General features: G+C 39.4%; 1 protein-coding gene across 1 annotated transcript in view; it reads right to left on the bottom strand.

Annotated features, from left to right (window-relative positions):
• B3GLCT (beta 3-glucosyltransferase) overlaps positions 1 to 12,732 on the bottom strand; it is a 49,293-nt gene extending 36,561 nt beyond the window's left edge. The window contains exons 1-4 of the mRNA XM_026049843.1: positions 12,642 to 12,732; positions 7,565 to 7,626; positions 6,067 to 6,106; positions 231 to 340 (exon numbers count right to left, since the gene is read on the bottom strand). Of these exons, the coding sequence (XP_025905628.1) occupies positions 231 to 340; positions 6,067 to 6,106; positions 7,565 to 7,626; positions 12,642 to 12,732 (303 nt within the window). The remainder of the gene's footprint in view (positions 1 to 230; positions 341 to 6,066; positions 6,107 to 7,564; positions 7,627 to 12,641) is intronic.
• Positions 12,733 to 12,862: the final 130 nt, after the last annotated feature.

Genomic DNA, 12,862 nt, shown 5'->3' with positions numbered 1-12,862 from the left:
ATACAGAAAGCTAGACAGTTTAAATTAAAATTATTTAGTGTTAAGTCATCGTATACAACCAGTACATTCCCAATTGTAAGTTTTCTCATAAGTACACAGAGAAGACAGTTAATGAAATGAATAAAATGCATCATAAAAAGGCATAGTAAAAAAACTTTCCTTTTTTTTTTTTCAGTAAAATGTTGTAAAAACATATATAACAAGGTGCAATCTATATTATCCAAACATACCTTTCCAAGATCTGCAGCCTGTTTTAAAATATCTCTTTTTAAATCTTCTGCTCTCTTGGAATGAAAAGAATTACTTTGACTCTGGATGACAAATACAATTTCTTTTAATTCTGTGAACCAGAAAATAAGAAGATTTAAAGACAAAAGGAGTTATTTTAACTTTTGCTCCAAAGCTATTGAAAACACAGTGAGGAGGATTGAGGAGAAACCATTATACCACAAGCTATTTCACTACACAAACATTGCATGAAATAGTAAAAAGAGCTAATTTAACACACACCAAAAAAAAACCCAAAGCAGTGCAATTAACAGGTAAAAGGCATGCCCTATCTATGAGATTTGCAGCAACAAAGAAGTGTATGCACCCAGCAATGGGAACCACATAAGTCGCATCATTTCATGAAGTTGCTTTCTAATAGAGCAGCACTCAACATTACCACACCAGTGAAAGCTACTGGTCATAAAGCAGCTTCTCACGTAATGGTTGAACTTCAAACAGAAGAGTTGGTTCCTACCTAAAGTGCTTCAAATCCGTTAAAGACAAGCACCATTTGGCACACACAGAAGAGGTGACAGACTTCTACGGAATAGGGCAGCATCAACACCCCATGTTTCCCTGATTYTCCCCAATACATGAGGTGTTTAAGGGTATCACAGCTAAGAATTTTCAACATGAGAGGCTCAAGGGCAATCGAGGGATGAGATGAGGGGACACCTCACTGCAGCTTCCACTGTTTGGTGGAACGGAAAGAGTGAATATCACTGATATTAAGCAGAAAACATGCAAATAATGCAAAAAAAGTGCAGAGCTGTTTTGTCACTGACTGACAAGTTAATGGCTAAGGAATAAAGAGGATATTAATGACATTCTCCATGGAGATAACTAGAGGACTTGCAGGAAAGTGACGGACTGAAAACTCCATTTATATCCCGGCAAACTCATGGTGACAGCCTGGTCAATCATAAAAGATCATAGATGTTAATTTGTTCAGGGAGGAGGCAACAGAGAAAACGTCTGAATTTCTGTGATGGTWTCACACCAACACCAGAAAGTGGGAAAGAGGAAGAAATCAAAGACTTCATTCAGGGACATATACAAGAGGTCAAGTTGAAAAAGGMCTTGGATGAATATTCAGCAGATAAACTCCAGAAAGTGACAGTTGACTGAAAAGTGTCCAGATCTTATTCCAAGAAGTCAGAGTGAAGACAAACATCCCAAGGACAGAGCACCTTACAGGAGTCAYGTGAAGTTTCTTGTCAGATAGAAGAGAGCTCCAGCACCTCTAATCTGCAGTTGCAATGTGATATAAATTCCAAGTTTACATGCTACAAAGTTAGCTTATAAAATGAGTATTTTTGCATCACAGATCAAATCAATCTACAAGGTCCTAGTGTCATACTAGTATCTTGACCTCCAGGATAAAAATGTTAAAATAGCAATTAGAGCAGAATGAATGAAGAATAGTGGATAAAAGTGATGGAGAGTAAGTTTTCAAAGAAAGGAAAGAGGAAGAATATCAAGGAAAAAGTGCAAAGCTGAGCAAAAAGTGATGACAAGAAAAACAGTGGCAACAAAGAAGATTAATACGAACTATACCTGCCAAAATCCAATTAAAAAAAATAATCAATATCCAATGGCTAAGGATTAGGCAACTGGATAAAAATTAGAAGTATCCAAAAGGAATATTCTTTTTATTTATTCATACAGCTTTCTGCTTGCTATTTTAGASTCAAATATAGGGTACCACTAAGTGTTTTTCTACTTTTACCCTGGTGGTCTTTTTTCCACAAGTCATAGCTTACCCATCAGGACAAACTCTGGAGATGTSAAACGTGGTTAAGTTTCTGAGCAGAAAGTTGTGGAAATGGCAYAAGCACTGATGCAGGTACCAGCACTGACTGCACATTGTTCTTTCACATAACATCCCTTCATGTTCTGACCTACTTGACAGACTGCTTAAAAAAACTGTGGAATACAACTTCTGAATACCAGCTATTTGTTCTCTAGTAGGAAATAAATTCAATGCAGAAATTAGCATCAACAAAGTATAATTTTAATGAGAGCCAAAGGGCTGAATTTACATATACAATGGTGAAAATATCCCAAGAGAAAAGGAAAAAAAAAAAAAGCAAAAATTAAGACTGTTTTGCATATAATGTATTTTATTATCAGTATATTTATAAATACATAAACAGCTGARTTACACTCAGTTTCACATATGGTACATTTAACAACTGAGATATCCTGAAACAATACACTTTCTAGGAGTAATCTAACATCTGCTTTGGTGTTACTGCTTTAGTCCAATTGAAATATTTCCCTCTGGTGCAAGTACTTTAATTCATAAACACGTACTGTAATGAAACATCAACCAAAAAGTATGTGCAAGTTTATAATTGCATCGCTGCATTAATTTTTTTCTCAAGCTAAGAAACGGCAACCAAGCAAGTCGAAGAATGGAGTCTTTCAGAAGATTAAYACCCAAGAGAGCTCTTGATATCTTGATATTTTATTTCTCTTGCGGTTTTTCATTTCCTTAAGACATTCCCATATCTGGAAACCATCTTCATTCTAAAATGCTCATTGATTGGAAAGATACTGCAAGGTCTCATATACATATACACACATGCAAAGTTARGAAACAGAGCTGAAAGTCCTGAATCTTATTAGAATTAGCAATGTCTCTTTGCTAAACAGAATAAAGCCCTAACAAATTAATCAACAACGTGTGCTCTACAGAGCAGATAGTGATCATATATAAATAGGACTTCTTTGGAATAATCACAAAGCCAATTCAAAAGATGACTTGGAAAAACACTGATACGCCTTCCAAGAGAATTAACTGATTTTTTTTCAGCAGTTTATTTACCATAACAAGTATTTTTAGCCAACTCCAAAGTGCCACATATCTTATAATGAACATTTCAGATAGGAAGGAGGAAAGAAAAAAAAAAAAGAGAGAGATAAAAGCCCAAAACACTAGAAGAATGTGGGAACAGAAGATGCTGCTGCTGCCCATTAGCCTTTCTCTTCTAGYCAGTGATTAGAGCATTCAACCAGAATGCAAAAAATCCAAGTTCAAAGCTGCTCCCCTGAAGCAAGGCCGGATGGAGGCGAATGCAGGTCTGTGGTGTTCCAAGTGAGCAACCAGCTGCAAGTAGATCCCGAGGTGGATCTTGCCCATTCGCTCCTACTAAGCCAGCTTTAGGAAGAGAAAATAACTCTCTAGGCTTCCTAATTCCTAACTCATCTGACACGGGGGCCACCTAAAACTATGTCTCTGACTCGCTAAATATTCAAGTGCTTCATTAAAAAGCACATAGAACAGGCATTAAGAGAGAAGACAGAGCACTGCATGATGATTTGTGTGCTTTCCTGGGGGACGTGTGATCAAGTCCAACTCCTTTCCAGCAACTATACTTACGTATCCCAAACAACTAGACTCGTGGTTAGAATGCACAGCATTGGGTAAAAAGAGGGACACTAGCATTTTCAGAGTTTTGTCAAGCTTAAATCAAGCTTTATAATGTATTAAATATATTGTTTACCACTTCACAACCCCAAATGATGTTACACTTTTTTTTTTTAAAGTTCTTCTCCTAAACATTTGCTCTGACACCAAAATAAACCTTATTTATAAATAACTTGTGTATCTCAAACCTTCGTAGGTGACATGGGATCTTCAAGATGATTTTTCTGTGCACTGTATGCTGTTTTCATCTTTCCACTCAAATGTCCCTTACTCTTAGCCATCCTGAATAAACAGGCCACCTAACAGGCTATGAGAAGAATACCACTGAACAGAATACTTTTGATCCTTTCAAGATATTACAGATATTTGCAGACCATCCTCTTTGCAAAAGTCAAATCCAAGAAAAAAAAAGCCTCAGGACAACTTTACTCTTCTTGGCTCATTTAACAGATGTGTTAAAACAAACAACAAAAAAAGAAGAAAACAAGATCTCACCCCACAGCCTAAAGCTAGGGAATGTTCTTGTGGCAAGCCAAACCTCTAGAGAGGATTCTGTCTACCTGAGATCTCAGTCACCCTCTGGAAGTGCCCCTTCTTTCCATGGATTGCAGATAACATCTAGGGAGCCTATGTTCCATGCTCAGTGCACCCTCGAGCTCCCAGAGAAGGTGGCATCATTACACACCAGCCTCCTATACTACTAACTACAAGAATTCTTAAAGGAAGCTCACCAATCCTGCCGAACACGGCTATCCCCAGTTGTAAATAACTTTATTGATCTTAAATGCCAACATGTCATCCATGTTATTGAAACAATGACATACGTTCAGGAAACTCTCTCAATTATCTGCTTGCTCCATATTCCCCAACAGGAAGCTCTCCTACATTCTCAGAAATTACGGCACACATTAAGCTCCTCAGAAAGTCTTCATGAGGAAGCTTTGCTCCAAGAGTCAGCTTTGCTCCAAGAGTCCAATATTCATGTGTTTAAACATATAAAAGATGAGCAACCACTGCACCTGACTGGAACATGTCAGCACCTCTCTTTAAGAAGAGACTTCCCTCTCTATTTCACACATGCTGAAAGCACAAAAGCACTGTTGGCCAGCAGCCAGCCTGCCATAGGGGCCCAAATACACCCATCGTTAGAAGGTACCACCATCTGAAGGCTTTCTGCCCTGGCCTGGCAATGATGACCCGACATCAGCAAGTCACAGCAGCTCTTAATCAGCAAGATCACGCTGATGTTTTGGCTGGACTGTAATACAACAGATCCACAAGGGGAGCTCTTCGTACTCCAGGCAATGCAGAATGCTACAGCGTGGTCTGGAAGACAAAGCYATGAGGAGTTCACAAAGCCAGATTTTGCTACGCTTGTCCTCCAGTGGCTAGGAAATAGGAATTTAGATTCTTGTCTTCAAAGGAAAAGAATGGCTAGGATAAAGACACTTAAAAAGATCTCTTATATTCGTAAAAGGTCTCAGTAACATTAAAAGGTCCATTAGCAATTCCAGTAAAAGCCTACCAAGTGTTCCTGGAATTCTGCTTTTCTGTGACCTTACAACCTCTCAGAAGTCACTGCAACAGAAACACGGCCAGGCTGGCTCCTTTTAGAACACGCAGATGGAAGTGCTTGGGGTTTAGAAGAGTAAGAAGTACCCAAAGAGTCCCCATTTCTTTAGGAAAACTCAGATATGACCTGCTTTAATGTAGCTGGGGCAGCACAACGTTTCACTGCAGATAAGGCAAGATCTTATTTGACATCCATGCACTGACTGCTGAAAGAACAGCAGACCTGCTTTCAGATTTGATTAGAAAAAAAATCCGCAACTCTGAGACAGAATCTTGCAGTATTTTTATTCTTATAACTTATGTCACATCTGGTGAAAATTTATTTTATCACTCTATTGATACCTGACATTTTTAAATACTTCTTTACAGTTATTACAGGTCTCAGGGACCATGAAAGCCTATCAGAACGGCAGCATTCAGCATTATATCAAACCTTTACAAGAACAACATCATGCAATCCGATTAAAAACACCATGTACTACAAAAAGCAATGCGTCAGTGTCATAACGCAATGCACATTTCAGAAAAACATCTAACTAAAGAATTACAAAAATAAAAGAAAACCAAGAAGTTTCAGTTTGGTTAGAATACATGAGCAAGGAAAAAATGTATATATTTAGAATGTAGCAATTAATTAACAATAATATTGAGCATACAGGTGCCATTTACTATCATTTTTCATATAGTAACTGAATTTTACACATAGAAGTGGAAAAAGAGAAGAATATATGGGACAAACACAGAAAAGCACCAGCACAGTAAAAGGTTGCACGTAAATATTTTGTACTTACCTCTGCTTATTTTACCCATGGCTCTACTTTTCTCGGACTTCTAGAAGAAAGTGGAGGAAAAAAAGAAAAATGAGGATGCAGGTAAAGTCTCAAATATTTCTGTAAAGAGATGCAGAGAGTGAAAACATTTTCATTTTGTATGCTGGATATATACACGTTTTAATTCAAGGACTAATTAAAAAAAAAAAAGGTTTTCATCAAGAAGAAAGAATTTTCTACATGCTATTTCCTATATAATGTATTAAAAGAATATTATGTTCTTTTCATGACTTAACTTGATAAACTCTGTATAAGATAATGCTAGCAAATTTACTTTTTTTTTCTCCCAATCATCTTTGTGACCAGAGCAGAAAGTTAGAATAAGGAACTTGATAAAACACATCCATTTGAAGGTATAAAAAGAAGACAGACTTATTCATATCTGATCCACTAATAAGCACCTATTGAAACAAAATTCTTAAAAAAAAAACTGCAAAGCAATTTGTATCAAGAAAAATAAACATGAACTTTGTTGTACATACCTAGGTATATCCCAGAAAAGTCATTTTGTTATATATATTTGTGATGGGATTTTAACAGAGTGCTACTGTTGAACAATTTCAGTATTTTTGTTCAGTTTTACTCCCTTAAATTAATCTTTACATATACATATATTTAAGCATATATGTATACATACGCACACATATTAATACATCTTTATATACACATACATATACATGCAGAGAAGTCTGTTAAAGAACGTGCATTCACACTTGCCTAATGCCTGTTATGCTGTTTTACATGGCTTGCTTTGACCAGTAGCTCTTCTAATCTTCTGACATATTTCATATATAAAATCATACATCAAATATTCATATTTCATATGAGATTTCAGCTTTCCTTGACAAGTGATTTACACAGCAATATGCAAGAAAACTACTTTAAGAGGAAAGCACTCATTTTCTTCTTAATGTATTGTGCATTTACGAACAGAGAGAAGAAAGGAAAAAATACTTCTGTACTAATAAGAGCTACRTTCTCAAAAACAACTTTGGGCAGTACTGATATCACTGTTGGCTCAAAACTTCAGGACAGTGAGAAGACTTTATTTTAGGTTCCTAAACTTATTCTTAAATTGATCTTAGAAAAAAGTTTCATTTTCCAAATTACTATTTTGTTCTACAAGAAAAGGAAAAAAAAAACCTTAATACAACCCAACATAAATCAGAATATCTAACGTAAGATGCTAAGTATAGGCTTCTCCTTCTAATTCTAAGAGTCTGAAGGATAAATTAAGATGCTGGTAATACTAGAAGAGCAGTACTCTGTGTAATGTGCATGCCATTAAAACGTCTTAAGTGCCTCATGGAAGAGAGACATTGCACAACATTTAGTCCCACTGAAGTCAATGACCAAACTAATCAATGTCACAGATGTGAAGACTTGCTGCTCGGGTCCCTTCTAGATGATTATAAAATCTCTGCAAAATGCTGCTGCTCTGGAAATTAGAATTTAGTACCTGTAGCACTGGTAGTTCAGTCTTTGCTTCCCCACCTTCAGGAGCTATATTTACTGCAAAAGCTGAAAGAAAAAACATTTTTTTTCAAATTACAGGAGCTCATTTTCATACTTTGTAACGTTCTGCACAGATAGAAAATAAAGTAATTTTTCACATTAAATGAAACTATATAGGTGATAATCTTTCTGAACATAAGACTGCCTGTTCTTACGGAACCTACACTTTTGCAGCCTGACACTTGTGTTCCCATGCATCTCTGCAAAGATCACACTCGGACACAAAGCCAATTTATCTTGGCTTCAGGTCAACTAAATCCCATTTAAAAAAAAAGAAAGAAAAATTACATCTGTCCAGTCCAGTGGTTCACTTGGCAGCATAATGTGCTACCACACGGGAGACCTGCATTCCACTCGGTCTTGTAGGTAAGAGGCTGGGTTATCAAAGCTTCACTTGGAACCACAGGAACTGACAGCAGCTGGCACCAAGTGTGTTGCACTTGAAGGTGGCTGTCATGTCTTGAATGTCTTTTTTGAACAGCAGTCTAATGCTGCTAATGCATGAGACCCTAACAGATGTTTGAGAAAAGAACCAAGACCCAGAAGAGTAAATTCTTATACTGAAACTGCCATTTTCCTACGCTTTGGGTTTGCATTAGAAAAAATAATCATTAAAAGCATCCTTCTGATTTTTTTTATGTTTTGCTTTCTAGTTGATGTAGTCTTCTAATCAATTTGTCTCAGCTTACTCATTTCTAAAACAGTAATTATATTCAACACAGAAAGCTTTGGTAAGATCCTGTGTAAGAACTTTCTTAAAGACATTAAASAGATGTAAATTCAATTGCTGCAACCTGGAGGGATCTAAAGATTATGCTGGTCAAACAGTAGATGGGCTTTCTTCAAAACCAAGAAAAATAAACAGATTGGAGTTTCTCACTGCACTTTTAAATTACGTATTGCTTGAAATGTATTTCAAAGTTAATTGCTAGCAACATCCAATTGTTTAGTATAGAAATTTGTACTTTAGGAAAGGGGGAAGACAATGTTGTGCACAGACTGATATACTCCATCTCTCATTACTTATACCCCTATGCTCATTCACTTGAAGGGCAAAATTCATTAGATGTCACTGAAACACAATTCTTAAGATATCTCAGGTGCTAATTAACTGAATCTCAAATCATTCCACTAACTGTACACATCCCAGGTTTATTCTGACACAGCAGACTCATGTGACCTGCATCTCTTTTTAGCCCCAGGAAAAAAYAGACAAACTAACAAAAAAAACAGGATACAAGCAAGCATCTGCCTACACAATGTTGTCCTTCAGAAATATTTTGCACTTCCAATTCAAAAAGGCACAGAAAATGTCTAAATCTACCTATTTCATCCTTTGCTGACAACATTTGCTGATCAGTTCGCTCTTGCTCTTTCAGCAAAACAATAGAGATCCAAGTAAGAAATATCTTGCCTCAGGCAAACCGTATTCACATCTTCTACCTGACACAACCATAATTTCAACATCAACACAAAACACCCTTTCGGGATATGCATTAATTACAGAAGATTAAACTGAAGAAGCCTTGTAAATTCAGCTCATTTTCAAAACTGCAACGTAAGTAGAATTTTCAGGGTTTTGTTTTTAAAATGCAGCTGTGGGACTGCATTTGGAGATCTGAACAACTGTGACTGACAAGAGACACTGCCTTTCTCACCATAATATTAAATAACACATGCCACACGGCTTCTAAATTTTATAAAATATTAATGCACGTGAACCTTGAAACAAATCAAACATTGCTCAGATAACTTGGAAAACAAAACCCACTCTCTCCCACCATCCCTGGCATTAATGAAGATACACAACAGCACTGGTTCCAGTATCGACTCCTGCGCTACATCCTTTCAGTCATTTTTCAGACTCATTATCCATTCTTTTTGCCTGTATCTCAACAGCTTGATTTGCTCCACCAGTGCTAAGTCCTTCTCCTCAGACYTTCCCTTGAATTCTAGGAAGCTTGGATTTCTGATGGCAGGTCTTACCAGAAAGGACCATGAAAAAGCATGTACTTCATCCTTTTCTCCGCCCTTTGTCACCAGGTCCCCTCCCTCATTCTGCAGCAGGTCCACATTTCCCCAGCCCTCCTTTCACTGCTGAAGCAGAAGCCCTTCTCATTGCCCTCACTAGATGATTCCATACCAATTTATCATTTGAATTGGTAATAATATTTAGACAAGGAAAGTTGCTAGTTAATGACAGTTGCATCTAGACCGTCTCCAGAGTTGGAACTACCTTCACCAATTCCTCAAGTTCCTCTAGTCCATTTATGTTGGCATTGCATGAAAAAAAAATCATCTCAAGTGGAGCATTGACTTATTATAAGACAAASTAAAAATACAAGAAGCCACTGCTCAGTTGGTAAATTTTTAAAGCCCGTAGATATCAGAGTGCTAACGATTAACTGTAGGATTTCCTGCAACCAAAGCCATCTAAAACAGAAAAAAAAAAAAAAAATTTTAAATGTAACTTACAATTCTACTTTTGTCACCTCACTATTTAGAGAACTGTAAAAAGTAGCTATTCTTATGATTTGCAACAAGCCAAGATAGTGAACAAGTCAAATGCCATYCTTCACCTTCTCTGGCAAACTGTGCAGCAACTGAGGCCCAGTTAGCACAGAAATTTTAGACAGATTGTAAACCTCTGTTTTCATCAAACTGATCTTCAGTTCTTTTGAAACCAGGCCAACCTTTTTTGATCCATTTCCCCCMCACACACACAAGGAAAGTTAATCAGACAATATAATATAAGCAGCTTCAATTTTTTCCTCCAGTGTTTCATTATTTCCATGAACATTTTGGTAAGTGGACTTGCTCATTTTACTAGAAAGTAAAAATCAGTCATTTATTTTCATTGTTCAGCAGCTAAACTGTAGGAATAAGGGCCAACAAATTGTTAGGTAAGTRGAATGCTGCAGCATTAAAAATACAATATATAGTATAAATGTACRATTATAATGCTATAATACCATATTATAAATGTAGCCGTTTTTCAACATTGCCCTTTCAAGTACAAACAACTTACAAATGTTTATGATTACACGTCTGTTAGGTGCAGAGGACATTAAGAGTGAAGAGGCTTTTTTTGTTGTTGTTGTTGAAATCCATTTTTGAGGCAGAAAAAGAGCATTTCCAACCCCTTCCTCTTTAAAGCCTGAATCGAGGCTGACTGAACTCAGAGCCGTTCCAGCCATCCCACCTGGCTGTGGATTGGTTCAAGTTATGATTCCAGGACTTATGTGTGCCAAAATCAGGATTAATATTGACCACCTCAAATAAGTAAAGCTATTACKCTAGGCACAGTGTATTACACATTTGAAATAAAATTTCTCTATATTGACATGCTTCCAGAAAACACCTGTACTGTCAATGACAATCAAAAAGATAGGATCTTCCACAGTGAGACAGCCTGAAAGGACCAACAGGAAAAATAAATTAGTTTTACGTATTTATATGCAGGTCTTTCAACCATTTCTTTTCCCTGTTGCTACCTTACATACCTCAAAGACCATGATCTAGCCAGCTAAGATGAAGATGTGCAGATTTACGAAGCCTGACTGTGTATTTGTGTGGAGGGCCAGTGATGCAAGTGTGATCTCCAGCCTCTGACATCATTCGACACAATAAAAGCAACTCATTTTCTTCCTTGAATTAACACCTCTAAGTTAACGCCACATATAGGGAGAAAAAAAAAAAAAAGACAGCTGAAATTAGCACTATAAACCATTAAATTGCTTTTAAATGTGTTATGCATACTAGTATCCTTATAAAAGCAAGCAGAGAAAAATAAAGAGCAAGCACCACCACTGCCCCTTCTGACTGCCTGAAAGTTAGACCAAAGAAAATGATGTGAATACACTTCCCCATTCCAGAAGTTGCCACTTTCGAGACGGAACTTATGGGATGATTCTTCTGGRAAATGCAGTACAAATGGTCTCTGTTTGCCAAGGCCAAAGCTGATTATTTTGCAGAGCTGCTATCTTTGCCATCTCAAAAGCACAGGGAATTTAACAAAGCTGAGACTTTAACATAAAAGGGSACTAAATAGAGTGGAAGAAAGTAGAAGATACTGCAACAAGCTCCAGACGAACAGATCCTATGCAATCATTAAGCAAGGGCCACTAAACTAGAGGAACTGGCCCAAGGAAGAACACGGGCTCTGCCACTGCTGCCTTGCGAGCTCATCCATCCGGCCGCRCTGCACAGGGACACGCAGGGAGCGACCGCCGGCTCCTCTCCAACCCTGGTGACAACACGGCCAAGGTTACAGGAACACGGCTGGAGGAAGAACAGCAGGGATTGGGCTCCTCCAAAAAAACAATCAAGCTGTAGGACTGAAATGAAGAACTTATTTTTAAAAAAAAAAAAAGTAGCATTTTACTTCCTTCCCCTCCTGTCCCTTTTTTCTTTGCTGGAAACAGGATTTTCTACGTGGATTAGGTTTCACCTGCCTGATTTTTGACCGGCTAGCGGAAGGAAGCCGGATCCCAGGCTGGGAACAAGCCGCTGCCTCCAGAGAGGTGAGCGCTCGGGGACGCGAGCAAGGAGAACAGACGAAAACATCACTTCCATTTTACACATTAGCCACAAGCGCTCCCAACTCCTTCAATCCCGTGGGAATGCGGCCGCTGACAAGCTACTAACCCTTCTCTTTCAACCTGCTCCCCCCGACCTAGCAGGGCGCATTAACAGACGTCTGCGAGGCTCGCTTAAAGCGCGAACAAAAAGAAAGTGTTTTCCGCTGTGGCCGGCGCTGGAGGCGGGCGGTGCCGCCGCTGCGAAGGGGCGCGCAGGACCGGGGCGCTACTCCCAGCGCCAGGGGCTCCAAGGGGGTCGGTCCCGCGGCGAGGCTCCCGGCGCGGCCGTTAACGGTCGGGGGGCGGCGCCTCCGGCCCGAGCCGCTCACAAAGTTGGGGGCAGCRGCGCCTGCTGCTCGCCGGGACGCGCGCGGAGGCGGCCGCGGCTCCCGCTCGCCCCGCTCCGCTGCCCGCCGCGCGCCCCGCGCCGCGGCCACTCACCCCGCGTGCGGAGCGGCGGCAGGAGGACGAACGAGAGCTGGGCGAAAGCGGCGAGAAGCAGCCAGCGGCTCCCGCCGGGCTCCCGATACATCTTGGCGGCGGCCCCGGAGCCGCGCAGCGAGGGAGCAGCGGCGGGAGGAGCAGGACGGGGGCCCGGCGCGCCCGCCTGCGCCGCGGGAGAGCGGCCTCCGGCTGGTGGCGGCGCCGCCGCCGGCCCCTCC

This window comes from Nothoprocta perdicaria, unplaced genomic scaffold (genome assembly GCF_003342845.1).
Source record: "Nothoprocta perdicaria isolate Ctin4 unplaced genomic scaffold, notPer1 scaffold_62, whole genome shotgun sequence".
NCBI lineage: Eukaryota > Metazoa > Chordata > Aves > Tinamiformes > Tinamidae > Nothoprocta > Nothoprocta perdicaria.
Note: the sequence above shows the minus strand (reverse complement) of the source record. Positions and strands in the feature narration are given on the sequence as shown.